The 23898-nt window shown below is 32.4% G+C and overlaps 1 protein-coding gene across 2 annotated transcripts in view; it reads left to right on the forward strand.

The window, feature by feature from the left end:
• Positions 1 to 23898, forward strand: part of HDAC9 (histone deacetylase 9) — a 458777-nt gene that overhangs the window by 211002 nt on the left and 223877 nt on the right. For both annotated transcript variants that reach the window (XM_004676745.1, XM_012720959.1), the window contains exon 13: positions 9827 to 10004. In XM_004676745.1, the coding sequence (XP_004676802.1) occupies positions 9827 to 10004 (178 nt within the window). The remainder of the gene's footprint in view (positions 1 to 9826; positions 10005 to 23898) is intronic.

The raw sequence follows: 23898 nt of genomic DNA on the forward strand, positions 1-23898 counted from the left end.
GAAATATTTATTCAGGGACTTTACTCGTCTTTTAATTGGGTTGTCTTTCTAGAATTGAAAACAAGACTTTTTTTTTTAATGTATTCTGGTTATAAATCTCTTGCCAGGTATATAGCTTGCAAATATTTTCCTTGATTTGTGATTATCTTTACTTACTGGATGGTGTCCTTTGAAACACAAAAGTTTTTAACTTTAATTATCTAATTTATTTTTTGGTCACTTTTTTATCTTCTAACAACATTTATTTATTTATATCCTCTAGGAGATTTAGTTTTGGATCTTAAATTTAGTTCTATAATCCATATATAGTTATTTTTTTGTGTTTGTGGTGTGAGGAAGGAATTCAGTTTCATTAATTTGCATGCGAATATGCAGTTTTCCCTAATCCATTTTGTGAATGATTCTTTTGCTCATTCATTTGTCTGTACCCTTGGTGAAAATATATTGATCTTGAGGGTAATGGTTTACTTTTGGATTCTCATTTCAATTCCATTGATCTATATATCCATACTTATGCCAAGACCATGCTGTTTTAATTATGGGTAACTGTGTATTAAGGTTTGAAATGGGAGTCCCCTTTCCTACCATAGGATATCTCACAGAGTTTGTGCCATGTGACCTTTAATATAGGAACCAGTTACAGTGTATATCCATATGTCAAATTTTAGGTTTTTTTTTTTTTTACTATCTTGCACTTTTATTATAATTTCGATGAGTTAAAACTCTGCTCTTTTCTTCTGTGCCTCCCAGCTTACTGTGTATTCTTCACTTTGGAGATATGTTCTCAAATACCATATTTGGGCTATAATCTGTACAACATCAGTCTTTATCCAAATAGCTCACTCCTACATCAGACCCCAAGAAAATATTGAATCACAGGTACACAACTAATAACATCTTCAAAATAAACTTTTTCTGAAATTTCATTTCAGTAACCCCTGTTTTAAATACTACTCTGATAGGGTAGGTCATAACAAACACTAGTGATTAAAAAACAAAATATTAGAGGATATTTTCATCACCAAAGTATTTATTGACAAATGTGGAGAAGAAAAACAAAAACAAAAATTAAATTACATGGATACTCCAACTCAGTCAAATAAATTAGCTTGGCCCCTTGCTAATCCTAACTAAAAGCTGTTAAATTTCTGTGGCATAATATATACATTCTTCAGACTCATGACTTGGTGAGTCATTGTTGGTTTCTAGACTATAGGTTTGGCTCTGCGTATATATTGCTAACAGTGTAGTTGGGGTTTCTGTTCACAGGTAATTTGCATGTAGTAGTCTCTTTCTGACTTAGGCTGAATTGATAGCCAAGTGTATTTTTTTTTTTTTAATAAATACACATCCATTATCACTGAAAACATTGTTTTTGAAATAAACTAGAGCATTTGAAAATATTTTTCAGATAAAATTTACATACATGTTTATCAGCCACTTTGGAAAATGCACACAGCGAACATAAGAAAATACCAATCATATTATCAGTATATAGAAACAATTGCTATTAAATGTCTTTTTGTTTCTGAAGATCTTAAAGACTGCATATTTAGATTTGTTTTTTCTTCTGTTTCAGATCCCTTTCAAATTCCCAATTTATAACGTTTGTTCTAATTTCTTAGTCCTTTCAGTATCATTGTTTTCTCACTGAAGTGAAATTAATGATAATATGTTGAAATTCTAAAGACAAAATACACACATTGTACATGTAATTATATTCATTTTCTATCAGTGAAAGTTGGTACAAGTTAATGGAAAGCTTACAAATATATGAACTAAAAGTAAGTCAGCATACTTTAATTTAAAAATACTTTTTTATTCTTATTTTGCAATTTTCTTATCTTTTACTTTTTATTTTTTCTCTCATTCTTATTTGTTGTATTTTTGAATCTTTGTTTGAATCTTTGTTTCCTCAGAAAAAAAATACTCTTGATAAAACCATTTATTTCTATGTTACAATATCTATCTTTTGTATGTGCCATTTATTAAACATTCAAAATTGATTTTAAACTTATTTATATACAGAGAAACTTAGAAAGATTACAAAAATGAAGATCTATACTATCAACTAACAAACATGTGACCCACAATTGAAATTTATTTCTCTATTTTTTTCTTTCCATTACTTTTATTTGAACTTATTTTTATTTTCTTGTATATGTCTTCATACTTATATTACAATTATATGTACACTTAAAATATATGATATCAACTTGCATAGCTTAAATAACTTCCTTTACATTCAGTCTTTGCTTGCTTTTTCTCACTCAGTTTTTGTGCTGGAGGCTTATTTTCTACCTTCACTCTTACCAAATATGAGTGGATTATTCTTTAAAGTGGTTATAACAATTTATTATCCTACAATTAGTCCATGATTTCCTCTTGCTCTTTTTTCACTATTGCTTGCTTTCATCAGACTTTCAAATTTCTGTTAAAACTGATGAGTATAAAATTATATGTTACTAGTAATCTTGATTATCAGTGAGATTGCATCTGTTCATCTAATTTGTTCATTGAAATATTTTGAGTATTTCTTGTTCATAGTTTTTGTCCATTTTTCTGTATACCTTTTCACTTTCAGTAGTTATGTATAAATTATACATATTAACCATCGCTTCATGCTATATTTTGCAAATACTTAGCTCCAAGTTCAGACTTGCATTTGTCTGGCCTGTGATAGATAGATTTAATTCCTTTCATACTCCAAGTTTAGAAGGACAGTCTCCATATTTTTTCCTAAAATTAAAAAAAAATCTCCATTTTACCTTTCAGTTTTTAATAATTCATCTTTATTTTTTTTGTCTGTAAATCTAGGTATCTTAATTTTTAGTCCTTTAGTGATTTATCGATCATTACTTGTTTAACTGCTAATCTATACATCTTCTTTGTTGTATATTGAGTGGCCATATACTCAGGGGTCTACTTCCTTAGCTTTCTATTCTACTCCACTAATTTATACTTATACTAAATCTGTATGTCTTAAATAATTTAGTGTTTAGTATCTATAGCTATCTTGTTGGGTATATCCCCTCCCCGACTTATTATTTACTTTCAGAATTTTCTTGGCTGTTCTTTGCATTCCTCTCCTGTGTAAAACTTAGAATTAGCTGAAATGGTCCCAAGATTATAGATCTATTTGGGAAAATTTGTTATCTTTATGATAATTGATTCTTCCTTGCCCAGGATATGTTGTATCTTTTCATCTACTAACTTTCTATCTCCGACTGTAGTCTGACCAGCATGCATGATAACATGATAAACATGATATTAATTCTTTTTTTAGTTAAATATATATACACACCCCAACATTTTATCCACTAAATTAGCATTGTCATACACTCTTACTTATCATTATCCATTTCCATGACTTTTTCATCATCCCAAATTGAAAGTCTATACTTAATTAAGCTATACTCCATTTTCCCTCTTCCTAGACTTAGGCAACAACTACCCTATTTTTTTTCTTTTTCTTTGTCTCTGTGACTTTGACTAATGTGACCTTTTCATACAAATGGAAACATAAAGTAGTCATTCTATGTAAATGAATTATTTTGCTTGGCATAATGTCTTTGCAGTTCATGTTGTTTTATAGCACATTTCAGAATTTCCTTCCCTTTTAAAGCTGAATAACATTCCATTGTAGATACTAATGTTTTAAAGTAAGTTGATGCTTGCTTTCTTACATTGGCCAATTTTGTGGAGTTTTTAAAAATATTTTATTTTTCTACTAAACATCCTTGCTTATTTTTTTTGCAGTGATATGATTTCTTCCTTCAGGTGCAGTCACCATGTTTTACCTCCTACCAAAATGCCCACAGTCCACCACCACACTGCACATCTACTCCTCCCCCCATTCTCTGCTCTCTAGCTCTCCCTCCCCCCTCTCCTAATAAACATGAATGTCTCAGATGAGCAGTCAGCTGTCAAGATCTACTGTCTGCTTTCAAGAGTTGGCCTTACAGTTTGCTTTTGTCTGATCCTTTGTTTTCTCTAGTTGCACATATAAGTGAAACCATCTAGTATTCTCTTTCTTCCTCTAGTTCACTTCATTTAGCACAACCCCTTTCAGTCCCATCCATGTTGCTCCAAATGGCATGAATGTATCTTTTTGATTGCTCAGTATATTCCATTGTGTATATATACCACATCTTGTTTATCCAGTCATCTGTTTGGGGGCACTTAGGATATGTCCATGGCTTAGCTATTGTAAGGAGTGTTGCACTAAACCTAAAGGTGCAGATTCCCTTTTAAATTAGTGTTTTTGTGCTCATTGCTTAGATACCTAGGAGTGAAATTGCTGGGTTATGTAATAGATCCATTTTTTAAATTGTATTTTATAGACAGAACAGTTCCCTATTGGTCAGTTTTGTAATGTTAGATGTATGCGCTTGGAAAAATGTTGTTTGACTGCAAAATTCATAATATCTCCAACCTAGTGATTTTTTTCCAGAAATTTATTATAATTTCCCTTCATGATATGGATTTAGTATAGATACTTCAGAGTTTTATTTAATAGGTCGGTCAGTTTATGCTTTTTGCATTTTGAGTCCAGTTCTTTTATGTTGCTGTCATGAATTGAACTTTTGCATTGTCTTATAGGTACTTATATGTGGACTCTAATACAATTTCCCTAACATCCATATTTTTCTGTTTCTAATATGGCTGCAAAAGGCTTTTACTCTCCTTTTGTTTTTGCTGTATTTCCCTTATATGTCTTCATAGAAACTTTTAATTTACTCTGCCAAAGAATATGGCCTTTCTACTCTTTAAATTCAATTTGATTGTCTCCATATTTTAACTAGTAAATTGAGCACTTTCACAACAACTGCATGTAGTGATATATGGGGATTAGTTTCTAGCATCTTATTTTGTAAATTATTTGACTTTTTAGTGTTTCATTTTTTTCTCCATTTATTTTTAGATTGATTGCTTTTTGGTTTTACTTCTTTTTTAAAATTGTTGTCTACTTTAAAGTAATACATATTATTTCTATTTATTTAATAGCTACTTTTAAATTATTAACAGCTGTTTAGCTTTTAAAAGTCTAAAATTATCCAGTATTTCTTCATCCATTCTGAATAATACAAAGACTTCACAACATGTAAATTCTCAGTAGCCCCTGGCATCTTACAAGATAACCTCTAGGGATATTTACGATCTAATTTTCTGTAAAAGCAAGACCTCTGAAATTCAAAGCACTGTCAACCAAAAAGAAAATTTAATTTTCTCATAAGGCCAAACAAGGAGAAACTTATTCTTTAAAGAGTTGACTTTAGAAATAGAATTTTAAATGGAAACCTATTTTATTTTCCTAATTCTTTCCCATGATCTTTTTTTTTTTTTAACTTAAAGTTACATATTAAACCAGTTTGAATAATTCTGGTAACGTCAAAGATTAAACACTGTAATTTATGATTTCTGTATTTGTTCTTGCTGAAATTGCATGATCATATTGATTATTGTTCATAGTGAGTATCTACCCACATGTCTGGAAGCAAATGTATTATTACAGAACAAAGTAAAACCCAGCCATAAAATAGACTCTTGGAGAGAGATATAATCAATTGTTTTCTGGGGGTACATGTTTATCTTTCACTTAATGGACATAACACATTTTCAGTGGCACTAAATAGATGAAACACTCATTTGTGCAGCCATCTAATTTTTAATAATGGTGAATTTGAAATTGTTGGACATTTAAATTTTCTGAAAATTCAGTCAAAATTTGCTTTTTACATTAAAGAACATACTTTATATATTAAAATGCACAATTGTCGTCAACTCTTAAGAACTTAAGTGAGTTAACTTTCTTTTTTTCAAAATTCCTATTTGGCAGAAGGTTTGACAATATTTGACCCATGTCTTCTCTTAAAATAAAGGATCATGAATCTTTCCTGATGAAGTGTTTGAAAGGTTCAACTGGTTATTTAAAATAACATTTACAATTTTTCTTAATGTTTGTACATTATATTGCAGAAAATGTGAAAACCACATATAAGGCAAAGTAAAAATAATTCTCAAACTATTCATTTATCTCATTATCTTTTGACTTTGATGGTAAATAATTTCAGAGTGTTTTCCTTGATCATTGTTTTGTCTGGTTTCTTTTTTCTATATCTTTATAGATTTTTATGTATTATCTACATATATAATTTTGTCTTTTAAAATTTGTTTTCTCTTATGGTGAGATCTTGATGAGCCTGTATCTCCTTTCTGTGTGTACTTAAATAATCTCAATCTATGTTAAATATATATGTCAATATATATCTATCAACAATTACTATGTGTGAAACAGTACATTGGAATATATGAACCAATAGGAAAACTAATATAACTTACTAGGAATAAAGTGCTTGAATTTTGGGTTTCAATCCACAATATCAGGAGTTATGCTAAACTCACTTTCTTGTATATGGTGTTTATAGCTTATGTAGGATTCTGCACAATAGATATGAATGGACCTTCTTTTGATGAATGACTAACAGTTATTAAACAAGTAGTTATTTGTCTCTTACCAATATTGTCATATTCCTAATAGTAGAGTGAGAGTGAGATAGGTGGGATGTTGCTTCCATAGTTGTGAAGTTTTGTATTAACAAATTTTTCATGTTTATGAATTGACAGATTTACATTCCGTATCTCATAGGGTTATTATGAGGTCCAAGTGAAGCAGTAAATATAAAGGAAAAAGGAAGTCGGTGTTTTTCACATGGAACACTTACAGTATTGAGCTATTCATTAAGAAACAAAAATTCAAGCATCCTAAACATAGTTATGTTTTGCAAAAACAAAAAATCATCATTGAGTCAGATATTTGTTGCATATTTTTAATGTGCATATACTTATTTAGCTCAAAGGAAACATGACAAATATATCGGATATAGCAGGATGTAAGCTCACAGATGAGTTAGGTCCAGTCCTTCGTTCCAACAGCGTTCAGTATTATGCTACAAAAAAATAATCTCTCTCTCTCTCTCTCTCACACACACACACAGATGTGTGTACATGTCCAAAATGCGTCTAGTGCATACACCCCTTTTAACCTGGCTAACTCCAGTGTATCCCTCATAACTCCAGTTAAACATAACTTTCTTAGGTGAAATTTCCCTTAAAATCATCAGTTTTTTTATAGGTAGTCATAATGCCCTGCATTTTTCCTATATAGTACTTATATTTATAGCTACATTATATGTAGAAATATTTCATATTTTTTCCTCACTTATCAATAAACATTAAAAAGACAACACATGCCAGCAAAGTATCTGACACAGAGTATGAACTCAATAATTATTATTATAGACAATAAATTTAGTATATAAAATAAAAAGGAAGAAAAAAGTATGAAGGATATTTAATGGAAAGGAAAAGCATATTTAAAGTGTGAGCTCAAAAATAAGCTCTTTATAAAATTTGAAAACTTCATAGGACATGGATGAAGCTGAGGGTGAAGCTTCATAGGCACTTCTAAGTGACACAGGAAAGACAGATGGGTAGAAGCAGTAACAATCAGGACAACATTTCTACTAGACATAAACATAGTGCCCAGAGCCTATAGCACATTAAGAGGCTAGTGAAATATTTAAATCCCAATCCTTTAATCAGAAGTAAAATGAGTATTGTAACAATGGTTATATAATAATAAATCCAATGTATGCTAACATAAACATTCAATGTAATTTTTATTTTTATTTTTAGCAGAAGGAACCCAGAAAGGCAAGAATGCTAAGTACTCGTGAATGCTAATGCAACCCTGTGGATTATTTGCTTTGCAGTAGTTAGGATTTGAGCTAGAACCTGGGTCAGGAATAGAAATTCCAAAGCAGGGAATGCAGGTTGGCTTCAAATCAGAAAAATTCCAAGTAGTAGGTGGGCTGTCATTCAAATTTTGGTTTGTTTACAGAGACATTTGTATCAACTTTTTACTTATAATAGGACTTTAGGTAGAGAGTTCTTGCAGGAAGGAAGAGGACAGGTTGGTATTAGGAGTGGGGCGATCATTAGAGCCCTTTTTTTTTTTTAAATTAGAGAGAGTTAAAGAGGTTATAATAGGAAGAGACAGAAGGAATGGATATTAAAAATTGTCAGGCACATATGTACTCATGTATTTTAGATCATATACTGAAATATGCCTTTTCCTAATAGAAAACTGGCAAAGTCGCACTTGTATGCTGGTATTCCTTTGATTATAAGATTCATGAAAGTGGAGACTGTAACAGTTTTACTGCTGTATTCTCAGAGAAGTGAACATGGAAATACCCAAGAAAACAGCATAGCTAGACTTTTATAAAAATGTAAAAACTGTTATAACTAGAAGTAGATCCTTACCAAGCCATTGTAATTATCAAGTAATTGCCCAAAGTTTGAGCACATGAGATATGTCTTCCAATTTATTGATGGTTTGATTACTCTGTAGAACAAATGGAAGTAATGACATATACATATATATCAACTATAACCTATTTTAAATTTATTTGAAATGATTCTTAATTTTGTTTCTTAAAGTGGGCAATGTGTGCCAATAAGCTTTAACTATATATCCACAACCATAACTCACATGCTTATATGCAATATTTACTAGTTTACAGGAAAAGATGCAGTAACATGTATCCATAAAGTATGAATTGAATATAGAGTGTTGTATGTCAGTTTTCTCACTAAGTAACTTGTGTGCTTATGATGTGCCAAGCCTTGAGCTAGAAGTGTGGGTATGGCATATGTTATGTAAGTCTCACAGATCAGAGGTAATATTTACATCAAGTCATGAAAAACTAAATGCCAACTATTTCAAAGGAGAAGCACATAAATATTTTGAAATGATAGGAATTTTTATATTGTTGGAATTATATTTAAATTATTTTGTTAATATTTTAGAATATCAGCTTATCAGCGATAATTTGGTGATCGTATTTTGTTTCACGTTCAGCTATTTTCCTTGTTTATTGAACATCGAAAAGGAAACATGAATAAAAAGCAGTACAATAGTTATGAATCCCCTAAGGTAAAGAGAGAGGAAATTTCAGTGTGTAATATTGATAGTTGAATTAGATGTATATCATTTTTATTTTTTTGGAAGTTATCCTTTTTTGGGATTCAAAAGAATAGATCAAGTGAATCCTCTAGAATTTTCTAAATTCAGGTTCTTTAATTCAGTAACTTGAGAAGTATAAATAATGCCAATGTTGCTAAATCATTGGAATATATTTAATATTCTAAAATAAATTAATAATTTTATAATGTTGAGACTTATATAACTCGCAAAAATTGTTCATATGAAGTTGAAAGGGATCATAGAATAGTCATTTAATTTATATTAGTAATTTTTAACAGTAATTTTTAGAGACTCTCATACATTTCATTAATAGTATTAGTGAAAAAAAAAAAAAAAACTTGTGATAAGTTTTCAGAATTGAGCCCCTTCTGGTAGTTTGAAAGAAGTTGCATTCATCTCACTCTTTGTTAGAACAGTTCTTGGACTATATTCAGAATGTTGGTATCAAGATAGGAAATGAGTCGAAGTCTATGTTCCTCTTGAGGTTAAAGGTCTGTTTCTTTCAATCAGTTCAAACTGACAAGTCTCCTGCCATCACCTCCTTCTTAACCAGACAGACAGACCCTGGCCGTCAGTGTGAAAACATCTGTTGAATGGATTTATTGACTAGATCTTGTTTTTTTCTCTCCGTTTCTCTATTTTTTTTTCTTTTTCCTTCACACCGTTTATTATGTCTCTGACCTGATGAACTTAATTTGTTGACATGTCACTCTCAGTGTCTCCCTCAATGCTTGTCTCATGTTTCTTTCTACTGTGCTCTTTTCTTGGCAACAGCCCTTCCTGGAGCCCCAGCACACACGTGTGCTCTCCGTGCACCAAACTCAGCTGGCTGCAGTTGGCATGGATGGATTAGAGAAACATCATCTTCTCTCCAGAACTCATTCCTCCCCTGCTGCCTCCATTTTACCTCACCCAGCAATGGACCGCCCCTTCCAGCCTGGCTCTGCAACTGGTAGGAGTCCCTGAAGACTCTCCCTAATAGGCAGGCTATATGCACCGTTCTTGTAATTCTTGCAGGATTAACTGATTTAAATACTCTGAATAACTCCAATAGCAGAATGTTCCATTTTAACTCAATGCAACCCAAATTTTATGAGGTTATATTGGCTACAAGACAAATAGCACATCTGATAAATCTTGGGCTTAGTATTAATAGCCTCATAAATTGTTATCATTCATGGGCCTGGAAAATACATCAACAGGTGCATAGGTCCCCTTTGGAAACAAAAATCCCTACAACATTCTTTAGCAGTGTTCCTCAATCTCTTACCTTCTCATTGTCCTGGCCACTAGGAAATTTATGATTGTCAGCTTCATTTGATTATAACGAGTGCACTTCTTCTATTTGTTTTCTTGTTGTTTTGCTTGTTTCACTGTGTTCTTCAACTTCCTAAACAAATGACTCATGGGTAACAGTGGTGCCAAGGCAAACCCTGCTTAATTCTACATACATTGATTCAATTTCCATTTATTATGGCACCTCTGGGTGGGATATATGCCAGTCTTCCTTTGCCTACAGCTGTGTTTGGACTTTTAGAACCTGGCTACAGAGAAAAACAAACCAGATAATTCCAAGTTCAGAGGAAGGTCAATCTGGAACATACATAAAAATGGGGTGCTATTCCCCCTATGAAAGAATTACTTTGTAAATGTACGTGTGGATCAGTAGTCCGCTTTGTCTGCTTCAAACTGTGCATGATCAAATGAAATTTACTGTAGCTATAGGGACTCATAATGTGGATGTGACAAGGAGAGAATTCATATTACCTTCCCACAAAGACTCTCACAGGTTATCTGATTTATTTTTTAATCAATTTTAATATTCAGAATTGGGTTTTGTGGATTCTATGACCTCATGCAACCCTTTGTGCTTAGAAAAGTAAAAATACTTTTGTAAAATCACATTCCCAAGCATTGATTTCATTTTTTTTATTTTAAAATCAATGGAATGGCCAAGTTATTTAACTTTGACAGATATCTTTAATAAGTATGCATAGGAACTACTTTTTATAATGTGTTACACCACAAGCCAACATTCCATACGAGGAGCTACAGGCTGGCTATATTTCTTTTATATATTTTCATTAGCCATTGCCTCTGATCCTTCTATTTCTTGGAGTAGCAGACTTGCCTTGGTATCCCAGACAACCAGAACTGCAGATCTGTGCCAGCAGAAGCCATTTGGGTCAGTTATGCCTGGTTCTTGCCCTGGTCTTCAGAGAATTTTTGCTCAGATCCAGATACATTTTGCAGAAGAATACTTTTTTCAGGTAGTCAAAGGAATTATCATAAAAATGTAATTCTTTTTCCTGAAACTCTGTTTTATTCACTGTAAACTACCAGAAAACTCAAAATAATAACTGTCCTATCATAAAACCAATTGTTTTTACTCAAAACCATTTCCTTAGTTAAAAAGTGAGCTTAATTATAGTGTTTTATGTTGTGTTGTGTACTGCTTGCTGTCTAATAATATAATTCTACTGATAGAGTTTCTTTTCTTGGTAAACTACAGAGGTCCTTTCCTAACAGGCTTTGGCTTTCTGTACTTTTTAGACTGTCAACATCATAGTATTTATCAAAATATAGAAATAACAACATTGAATTGCATTTTTTCATATTTTATGAACTTGATACATATTTCTTACCCAAATAAGAGATTATATAAATGTATATTTTAAAAACACAGCATTTTGTACTTAAACATTCAATACATTTTGGCTGAATTGACAGATATTAATGGCTTATATAGCATATGCACATGCAATAGTACACACATTATTTTTAATAATAAATTTGAAAACACTGAATAAGAAACTTGCTTAATTTATTTTTCTGGTTAAAGAATGACTAAGTGGTTGTTGGTTATGTAACTAAAACCTGCTTCTTATTTAATTTGACCTTAAAAATGTTGCATTCTAGCACTTAAATTATTCAAGTAAAAAGATTGGTTTTAATGATGCAGAGTAATTTAATTATATATTCCTAGTAGTTCCTCTACTGCCATTGGGATTAAAAGTATATACTTGCTTGTTGCCTTTCACTTAATACTTTTCCAAATTGGAAATGAAAAGAACCATCCTCACCCTACTCCTCAATATATTGTTCTGACTTTAATCCAAACTTCAATTTCTAACGTAACCTGCATACTCTGATAATGTGCTTTCTCACAAATTTTATTCTAATGTTTCTGATTTTGATTGTGGAAGGAGAGTGCTTAAAGAGTTATCACAGCTAGTATTTTTGAAAGTAATTATTTTCACAAGGATTAACTCCTTACTTTTGACTTGTTAATATCTTTTGTTGTGGATAGTTAAAAAATTAAATGTTGCATTCATGAATATTCTTTGAGGATTTTTTTTTTCAAAAGAAAGTTGCATAATATCACACATTCAACAGTTATTCCACCAGAAATTAAGGGAGACAACTATGTTATAGGGAGGTGATTTGCTTAAACCTACTTTGCAAAATCTTTTTGCTTTTGCACTTTTGTACTTTTTGCTGCAAGTGAAAAGTTATTAAATACTAAACTCACATAATTTTCAAGGCATACCGTTCAAAACATCATCCTCCATGTGCACTCTCACCAGCCAACTGGGGTAGCCACTTACCTTCTTGTGTAAAGAATAAAACAATCTCCCATTTGTTGACTGCCAGTTTTGTCAGTTGTTCAAAGATAACAACTCTAGATTATTTCTTGTGAGACATTGAATGAGCCGAGAAATGGAGACTAAGATACAACCACTACCTGATCTCTCTAGAGAGAGCCTAGATGAAGATATCGGGTTGTCAGAAAAATCATAGCACCCTTTTCATATAAAAAATATGCCATGGCTTTTTTGACAGCATGGTATTTTCTAGGTTGGACAAGAAGGGGCGTATGATACTGTGTTTGTTAGTGAAAATGGAAACTGTGTGTTGTAGAGCCAAGTTGTCAATAGTCAAGCAGATTTTATGTATTACTGGAATATCAGAAATAATATTCAGTATCAGAAATGCTTTTTTAATTGTATTTTAGTTGTATTTTTAATTGTATTTGAAGCCAATGTAAGTTTTTTACATGAGTTCTGATAACTAAAAACAATGTGTTGTATCTGTCATCTTTTGCCCAATGTTTACTCACTGACACGAAGTTTGGCCCTGGTGCATAGCAGATGTTAATAGTAGATGATAACAAATTTTATACCAAATGAGATTCATTGATATAGGTAGGCAGGTAGGCATTTAATGGTAATAAATTTTATTTGTTCTATTTTACCTATCACCTGCTACAATTTAAGATCTTTTTCACTCATGGGATCACCTCCAGGGCGGTGGGGGGCGGAGGGAGAAAGAAAGGGTGATTGAACTCATGCAGAAGTGGTCCTAGTTTCCCAGTGCTGTACTAACCCACTGTGCCACCAGGCAGGTCCCCTCTTTGTCACTTTTTAATAAACCTGCCAGAAAATTTTTACTTGGTAACATTTTATTTCTTAATCAGAGTCTAATGTGAAATAGGATCACAATATTCAAACTAAACCAGCACTTGAGAACATTATTTAGCATAATTTAATTATAAGATTTTTTTTAATGTTTAATGGCTAGCATTTCATACATATGGAAGAAGGTGAAATACATTTGAATCTTTCAGTGTGAGAACAGCAACACTTTATTTTTTTGAGATGCATTTCCAAGTCAGGCTAGTTCTAGTTAACCATTGAATTTTTAGTTTATGTTTTGTTTCCTTTAGGAATCCTTGCTTAATCAGGTAAATACAAGTTAAATGTATTATTATATTTTTATTTTTATTTTTTTTATAAATAATATATTTATTTTTACATAATTGTGTGCATTTTTCCATCTCAGTTGTAATCCCTGTGGGCTTTCTATCATCAAATCACCTGTGTGCCATTACCGTACTCCAGTGCATTTCCCTCCACCCACTGCTTTTGATCCCATTTCCCACTCCACCCCATATAATGTCTTTGGTATAAAGCTGTTCGTTACTATTGTTATTTTCACTCCTGGTCCTTTATACTCCTGCTATGAGTGAAACCATTGAGTATTTTCCCTTTTATTTCTGCCTTATTTCATTAAGCATGATCTTTTCCAGCTCCATCCCACATCTTTTTATTCCACTTATCCACTTTTGGGCAGTTGGGTTGTTTCTGTGTCTTTCCAATTGTAAATAAAGCAGCAATAAACATGGGGGGAGCATGTGTCTTTTTGAATCAGTGTTGTTGTATCTTTTGGGTAGATACCTACAGGTGGATTGCTGTGTCATATGGAAGCTCCATTGTCGGTAGTTTGAGAAACCTCCAAACAGTTTTCCATAGTGGTTGTACTAGTTTGCATTCCTACCAGCAATTCAGGAAAGTTCCTTTTTCTCCACATCCTCACCAACATTTGTTGTTGCTAGTTGTTTGAAGATGTGCCATTCTCACTGGGGTGAGGTGGTATCTCATTGTAGTTTTAATTTGCATCTCTCTTATTACAAGTGATGTTGAACATTTTTGATATGCTTGTTGGCCTTTCCTCTTTGGAGAAGTGTCTTTTTAGCTCTTCTGCCCATTTTTTATGGGGTTGTTTCATTTATTTTTGTTGAGTTTCATCAGTTCTATGTATGTCTTTGTAATCAATCCTTTATTGCTAGCTTTGTGTGAGAAAAATTTTTCCCCGTCAGTGGGATGTCTGTCTGTTTTTTGTAATGTCTCTTTTGCTGTATAGAAGCTCTTTAACTTGATGTAGTTCCATCTATTTATCCTTGTCTTCACTGTTGCTGCATTGGGTGTATCTTTAAAGATGTTGCTGAAGGGTATGTCTTGTAGTGTTTTGCATCAGTGTTTATTAGGGAGACTGGTCTGAAGTTTTCTCTTTTTTGCATTTTCTTTGTTAGGTTTTGGCATTAGTGTGATGTTGGCTTCATAGAAAGTATGTGGTAATTTTCCTTCTTTTTCAATTTTTTGGATAAGTCTGTGTAGAATAAGCACTAGTTCTTTTCCTGAACATTCAGTAAAATTCATTTGTAAATCCATCTGGTCCTAGACTTTTATTTTTGGGGAGGGTTTTGATTATTTCTTCAATTCCCTTGTAATTGGCCTGTTTAGTTGTTCTATTTCTTCTTTATCTAGCTTTGGGTGGTTGTAGAGTTGTAGAATTTGTCCATTTCTGTTAAATTGTCCAATTTGTTTGCATATAGTTGCTCATAGTATTCTCTGATCATTCTTTTGATTTCTGCTGGATCTGTTGTGAGTTCTCCTCTTTCGTTTATGATTCCATTTATTTGTGCTTTCTCTTGTTTTTTTCTTTGTGAGCCTGGCTAGTGGCATATCTATCTTGTTTATTTTTTTGAAGAACCAACTGTTGGTTTCATTGATTTTTTTGGACTGTTTTCCTAACTTCCATTTCATTTATTTCTGATTTGCCTTTTATTATTTCCTGTCTTCTACTGGCTTTTGGGTTATTTTGTTGTTGTTGTTGTTGTTTTCAGTTCTTTAAGGTGGGAAATTAGGTTGTTTCTTTGAGTTATCTCTTCTTTCTTTATGTGAGCCTGTTTAATACTATATATTTTCCTTTTATAACTGCTTTTAATGTGTCCCCTAAGTTTGGAGACTTGTGTCATCATTGTCTTTCTTCTTAAGGCATTTTTTAATTTCTTTTTTAATCTCCTCATTGATCCAATGGTCCTCCAATAGTGTGGGTTTCAGTCTCCACTTGGTAGGTGGGCTTCTTGCCTTCTTCATATGGCTTATTTCTAGTTTGATTCCTTCCTGGTCAGAGAAAATAGTTCATATGATTTTGATCTTGGTGTATCTATTAACATTTATCTTGTGACTCAGTATGTGGTAACCCTACAGAATGATCCACGTGGATTTAAGAAAAATGTGTACTCAAGATTTTTTGGGGTGCAGTATTATATAGATATCTGTTAGACCCATGTTGTCCAGGTCCTTGTTCAGAGCGTTGATGTCTTTGCTTAGTTTTTGTCCATTGTGGAGATTGGCATGTTGAAGTCTCCTACTATGTATGCATTTTCTCTGATATACATTTTCATAGATGATAGTAGTTTTCTGATATATTTTGGTGCTCCTTCATTTGGTGCGTATGTGTTGATGATTGTTATGTCTTTTTGTATTGTCCCCTTAATCATAATGTAGTGGCCTTCTGTGTCTCTCTTAACCTTTTTTAGTGTGAAGTCTATTTTGTCTGATATAAGTGTAGCTATTCCTGCCTTCTTTTTTGGTCCATTTGCTTGCAGGTTTGTTTTCCATCTTTTTATTTTCAATCCCTTTTTATCTTTTGTAGTTAGATGTGTTTCATGTAGACAGCAGAACGTTGGGTTCTGTTTTTTAATCCATCCCGCAACTCTGTGTCTTTTTATGATGAGTTTAAGCCATTTACATTTAGAGATAATATTGATATACTGGCACCTATATTTGCCATATTTGCCTTTTTTTTTTTTTTGGTCCTTCATATTTTTTTTATTCCTTGTTTTTAACTTTTCTTGTTTATTCTTCTGTTGGATTTGGTTTGAGGGCTTCTTGTAGTATTTTTTGGAGTGGGGGTTTTAGTCATGACAAAATTGTGTAGTTTCCGTTTGTCTGAAAATCTCCTTATTCTTTCTTCATAGAGGGAGGAGAGCTTTGCAAGATAGAGTATTCTTGGTTGACATTTGATGCTTTGGAGTTTGTTGAGTATGTCCCTTTGCCCTCTTCTTGCTTGTAGTGTTTCTTTGGAGAAGTCTGATGTCAGCCTGATCAATTTCCCTTTATAGGTTATTTGTTTCTTCCCTCTTGGCATTCTCATTATCCTTTCCTTGTCTTGTATTCTTGATAGTTTTACTATGGTGTGTCTTGCTGTATTTTTCCTATCGTCATGGTAGTTTGGTGTTCTTTTTTCTTGGATGTCTATATTCATCTCCTTTGTCATATTAGGGAAGTTCTCTTCTATTATCTCTGTGAATATTTTCTCGATCATTTGGCCTCTCCCTTCACCTTCTGGGACACCTGTAACTCAATCTCCTTTCCTCATGGTGTCAGTAGCTCTTAAACTGTTTCTTCATTCCTTTTCCTTTTTACTTCTCTTTCTTTTTCTGTTTTCATTGTTTTTATTTCTGTGTCTTCGAGGGAGCTGATTCGTTCTTCCATTTCATCTATTCTGTTTTCATTACTTTCCCCAGCATTCTTTATCTCCTCTAGTGGCCTCTTCATCATCTGCATTTCTTCTATTTCCTTTTTTAACATTTCATTTTCTTCCATTCATTGATTGTGTGTCTCATTCATTTTTTTTTTCTTTTTGATTTCTTTCATTCATTGCCTTGTTTGCATTCTTCAATTCCTTGATGGTTTGCCTTATGCCATTTTTTGCCTTCTCAACTTCTTTTTGTTTGTTTATCATGATGTTTCTGACTTCTCTATCTGGTAGGCTGAGCTGTTCTTCTGTTTCTTTGGTGGTTTCTGTTGCCTGATCTTTTTGTGTTGAATTTTCCCCCTGTGGACTTGCTTGGTTGTTTGCTTGTCTTCTTTTCCCTACCGTGTATTTTCTAATACTTTCTATTCATTGAGACACACGGTGTTGCTATTATTGACTAGCATTCTTTCTGGGTTAGCAGAGGGACTTCCAGACACTTCAGTTGTGGAGGATATTCTGAGCTGTGCTTTGTTTCAATATCTCCTTTTTTTTTCAGCCCCCAAAGTATGGAATTATGTCTGTCATCTCAGCCAGTGACAATCAGGGGTCTCTTGTCTGTGGAAGGTGCTTGTTGATCTTTGTAGCCATCTGATGTCCTAGATTCCCTCTATACTTGGATGTGCCCATGAAGTTTGGGTGTGGTGCATTAGAAGTTTGTAGATCTCCCTGCAGCTGTGTCTGTGGTTGAGACAGTTTTGTTTTATTTTCTGAGCACTGTGAGCCTTGCAAGGCAGTGCCTTACTGGCTCACAAGTCTTCAGGCCTTTGCTGTGGGGGTGGGCCTGCAGGGATGCAGGGAGTGCCAGAAGGGCTGCAAGCCTCCCAGCTGTGCAGGCTCCCTCATTGCCTCCAGGGCTCTTTGTGCCCACTCAGAGCAGTCTCTCTCTTTCCCCATGGCTTGAGGTCCACTCACAGAGCTGTGTTGTATCTAATTCCAGGGCTTTACTGCAGGTTTTGTGGGTAGATGCAGTAAGAAGGTAGACCTGTAGCAAGTCTCCAGGTCTGAGGCACTTCCTAGGTCCTCTCTATGCTAGGATGTGTCCCTGGAGGGCTGGGGGAGTATTAAAGTTGTTGCAGTTTCCCAGGGTTGGGCCTGTGATTGAATCCCATTTAACTTTGTTATGATCTTTAATAATAAAATAGATTGTTCTTCAAAAACTGCAATTCACTTATTCCAAGAATTGTATTTCTATGGACTTTCCATGAAAATTTGTGCTTTTAGCAGCTCTCACTAATTCTAGCACTTAGATACATGGCTGACATATGCAGTAATATACATATTAAACATACTAAGCAAGGGAATCAAAAAATAAATGATCAACTGAATAAAATAAAAATAAATAAAAATTTCATTACATGTGGTAATAGCTATTTGTATTCCCATAGATACTATTAATACACTAAACAACCATGTAAACTAATGTTAACCAATAATTTTTTAAAAGATACATATTTATTAAAAGCAATTTGTAAAATCTAGAAAACTGCAATGGGGAATTGTCTATTATTCTATCATCCAGCTGTAACCATAATTAAAATATGGGTACATATATACTTGTATATATTTATATTTGTATTATACTTATATTGTATTGCAGTCCCTTGGTTCAGAGTTAGGAAGTATTTAGTAAGTATTGTACAAATATCTTGGGAAAGTTTTGTACTAAGAACAACAATGTGAAGGTCAGTGCTGGGAACAAGATATCAGGGTTGGTAGTTTTAGACCTAAATATTCTAGACTCTACTTCCCATTTAGACCAATGTAGATATAGTGTGACATAGTTTATGAAACTGGTTATAGACATGATCACATAAATCAGTTCATGGATAGATAACAATTTACCTAAATATAATGATTAAATAAGGAGAAAGACAATAGCAATCAGTACTTCAAACACATTATGCCATTTAATAAAACAGAAAATCAAAGAAAGCACAAAGCCCAAGCTTACCTAAAAAACAACAAAAAAGGTATCAAAAATTTTACTTTTTTTTTTTGATAGAAAACTGTTAGATCTTTAAATTCAGGTAAAGACATCAAATTAAGAACTTTATGTTGCATATTTGCCTAAATTCTAATTTTAAATTTGTCTTCTTAGCCAATAGAGATTGATCCATTGGTTTATTTTGCAAGTGGTAACCAGTGAGTCAGAAAGGGTTAAAGAAAAGTAGATTTCCATATGAATCCAAATGAAAAAACCAGAACCAGGCTTGTTTCTCACCCTGTAAGTCTATATCTGAAAAACAAACAAATAAAAACAAAAAACAAAACAAAAGAACTTAAAAAAAAAAAAAAAAGGAAAGAAAAGGAGTGGAGCTGAAGGATGAGTTTAAAATCTACCTGTTAATGCTTCATTACTACACTATTAGGATGAGTAAGGGAGACTTAGAATTCCTGTCTTTATTTATTGCTCCTTAAATTTAATGCTTTTCTAAGAGCTCCTGGGTATTGTATTGGGATTTCCAGATACTTGGCAATAACTTCCATGTACAATAACCTGTTTTGTAAGCTTTTCCCATGTCACTGGCTTGTGGGGGAAATGTTAAGAAATATTTACTATGGAAGTGAAATTAGACATTTCAAGAGATGAAAGTGATTAAAATCTCTACTCTTCTAGAATATATTTTCAAAATGAGGCAGATATTATATATTTTGCTTTGGTATTATCACTAGTTTATCCTTTGTGTGGTCCAACACTGTTAGAGAAAATGTTAAACAGTTACTATTATGTAATAGCAACTCATAAATTATTTATAAATATAAATTGTGAAGATACAATGTCTGCTATATCTCTTATCTGTCTTCCTTCCTTTGGTTTTATTTAAAATATTTATCCTCTTTAAACAAAATATAGATATACATAGCTAAGTAAAATAAATTTCTGTATGGAAAGCACTTGCCATTGGAAGTTAATGCATACAAAATAAAAGACAGAAAATTTAGCAAAGACTAGAAAAATTTAATGTCCAAGGAGATGTACTAATTAGGTTAATCAAGGAGTGCTTTATTATGTAAATATCTCACCTAGTTCTTGTATCTTTAATTTATAGTTTTTTATTCACTTATTAGAAATACTTTTGAAAATGTACTATATTCTAAACATTTTTACAAACATTTTAATTTAAATATTTGCTAAAAGATACAGGCATTATATTATTAATAGTATATAGAAATACATATAAAAAAGACACAATAAATATTTTGGATAGATTAGAATTGTGGATGGAAGATACAACAAAAGATGATTTGTAGATTACTAAAAATGAGTCTTGCTGGGAAACATTGGCATTTTAAAAGTAAGCAATATAACTCTAGTCTGTGCTCTCAAATTTTATCATATGGTGAATAAAATTTGTAATTAATAAAATTATACAATTATGTATTTGTGATAAATGCTGTGAAGAAAATTTGGAATAATCTGAAAACATATATTAAAGCACCTAAACTAGAGAATTTTTTTTGTGTGTGTGTGCAAGTGGCATGGAAAATGAGCCTTGAAAAATGAATAGGAATTAGCTGAAGGAGAGCTAGAGGAAAGAAAGAAGGATTGTTTGCATAGATGGAACAGTATGAATAAAGATGCCAAGGCTGGTATGATTTTGATCATTTTGAAGAAAGGAAGGTTGGCATTTATGGAGAAATAAGGATTATGAGAAGGAAAGGAAAGGTGGAGAATGTGCTATCTAAATGAGCCTCGAGAATTTTTAATCTCATCAGTAAAATCACCAAAGGAACTTTGGTACTCTTGTGTTGCAAATGGACAAGAATGGAAGTCATGTGGCCACTAATGACTACCTCAGAACACCAGATTAGAGAATGCAGTAGAGTCTGTGTGGTTTTGACTTTGGGACCCAGAAATATATGATTCAAGATGTATATTGGAGGGAAAAGACACTACTTGTTCTTTTGAGAGAGGATATGAGGAGAACAGTAAGGCCTTTTTCATGAAGAATGATAGGTCATGATATCCATGATTACCATCATATGTAGTTTAACATCGTGGACTAAAAGCTGAGACATTCTCAGTTTATGAAAACCATGAGATGTCCAAATAGAAATTTTGAATGAACAGATGAATAAAGTGTGCCAGTTTGCTACTCAGAAGAAAAATTAGCATTGAACATGGCTATTATATGGACCAGCAAATATTTCCTCTTAGACATAATTTTTATCACATTTTCAAAGTGTATATATATCATTCTTCTTTATGATTTTAGTGAAAATCTATTTTAGAAATTATTTTAGAGAAAAACTATTTTTCTTTTAAATAACATTCACTAACAGGACAATGTAAGTCAAAGGGTGAATAAAATGCATCTAATTAAACAACACAAATTGCTGATATTTATCTGTTCTTGAATAGCTACTTATTTTTGCTCTTTAATTTATTTTCAGGATTCTACTGCCCTTACTGCATACTTCCAGAAAATGTATTCAGATGATTGTTTATTGGAAGATATTATATTTTTTTCTTTTTTTTTTAATGTCAAGCAATTTTTTAAGTAAGAAGACCACTTCTAGGAAATGGATTAAAAATGGAGATCTTTTCAAAATTAACTAGTACAATGATCATTTTTTAAAGTCATATTTTATGCATCCTATCAATTTATTTCATCAAACTTCTGTAAAATCTTTTCATTCATACGTAGGGTCTAAATGAAACGTGATAATTTAAAAGCAGATTTTTTTTTTTTGGAAAATCCTAGCTAAAAAGAAGGGGTATACAAATAAATGGAATGAGAAATTGAAGAAATGAGGTTAAAACAGGCATTTCAGAAACTCAGATGACCATAAGATATTACTGTAAACATTTGCATACTAGAACTTTGAATAATATAGAAGAGATAGATACATTCTTAGGAATGTCGAACCACTCAAGGCTGAATCAGGAAGAAATAGAAAACCTGAATGGGCATTTGCAAGCAAAGACATTGAAACAGAAATCAAAAGTCTCCAAGAAAACAAAAGTCCAGGACCAGATAATTTCACTTTTAAATCTACTAAACCTTCAAATATAGGCTAATAACCATCCTTCTCAAATGTTTGAAAAAAAAATGAACAAAAAGAATACTCCAGATATATTCAGTAAAGCCAAAATTACTCTGACACAAAATTAAGACAAAAGACAAGACACAACAACAAAAGATAAATACAGGTCCTATTCCCTGGTGAACCCAGATGTAAAAGTCCTTAGCAAAATTTTAGCAAACCAAATTTGAGAATTTATTAAAAGTTTCATACACCACGACAAACTGGGATTTATTTTGGGGGCACAAAACTGCAATAGGAAATAAAAATACAAAAGTAATTCAGATTAGGACAGAAGAAGTAAAACTATCATAATGTGCAAATGACATAGAAACCCCCAAAGACATTACAAGAAATCTAACTGAAATAAATAAGTTCAGCAAAATAGCAGATTATAAAATCAATACACAAAAATTGGATGTTTTCCCATGCACAAACAATGAATTAGAAGAAGTGAAAAAAAAAAAAACACATTTATAATTGCATTTAAAAAAAAAAATGAAATACCTAGGAGTAAACTTCACAAAGAAAGTGAAGCAAATATACAATGAAAATTATTAAACATTTTTAGAAGGACTAGACAGATACAAATAAATGGAAAGATATTCCTAGTTGATGGGTTGGAAGAATTAATGTTATTCAAATGTCCATTTTCACTAAAGAAATACACAGATTAAGTGCAGTCTCTATCAGAGTTTTGATGAAATTCTTCAAATGTGTGAATAGAGATTACCAAAATTCATAGAGAACCAAAGATGACACCGAAGAGACAAATCATTCCTAACACAAAATAGGCAGAATGATAATACTACACTTCCAGTCTTCAAAATGTACTACAGTACTCCAATGATCAAAACAGTATACTAGAACAGAAGTAAGCACAGGCCAATAAAATAAAATTGAGAGACAAGAAATAAACCCACACTTTTATGGAGAGTGGAAGCCCTCTTTAATGGTGGTGGGAAAACTGGACAGCCACTTGTAAAAGAATGAAACTAGACCAGCACAGTATATTATACACACAAATTAATTCAAAATAGATAAAATTCTTAGAGGTAAGAACACAAATAATAAAACATAAGCAATACATTTCACTACATAGGCTTCAGTGTATTTTTGTGGGTTCATCACCAACATCAAAAAAAAAACAAAAAGAGAATATAAACAAATGGGACTACATATATCGAACTAAAAAGCTTCTTTGTAACAAACCAAAAAAACTATCTCTAAAACAAAATGACACCCTACTGAATGGAATAAAGTATTTACCACTGTTCACGCAACAAGTAGTTTATAATCATGATCTACAAAGAGTTAATTTAGCTCAACAAAAAGCAGACAAATTACCAAATAAAAAATGGACAGATGAGTTAGATAGAAGTTCTCTAAAAATACATACAAATAGCCAGCAGGCACATGAAAAAAATGATAATCATCACACATAGTAAGGGAAACGCAAATCACAACGAGATACAGACATATCACTCTCTGAGGTGACTTTGCGAATGATTCATATCAAAAAGACCAGAAAAAAAACAAGAATTGATGAGTGTGTGGAGAAAAGGGGAGCTTCATATACTATTAGTGGGAATGTACACTGGTTCAGGGTAAAATAGTATCGAAGTTTCTCAAAATACTAAAAAAAAAAAAAG

This window comes from Condylura cristata, unplaced genomic scaffold (assembly GCF_000260355.1).
Source record: "Condylura cristata isolate star-nosed mole 26May11 unplaced genomic scaffold, ConCri1.0 scaffold00005, whole genome shotgun sequence".
NCBI lineage: Eukaryota > Metazoa > Chordata > Mammalia > Eulipotyphla > Talpidae > Condylura > Condylura cristata.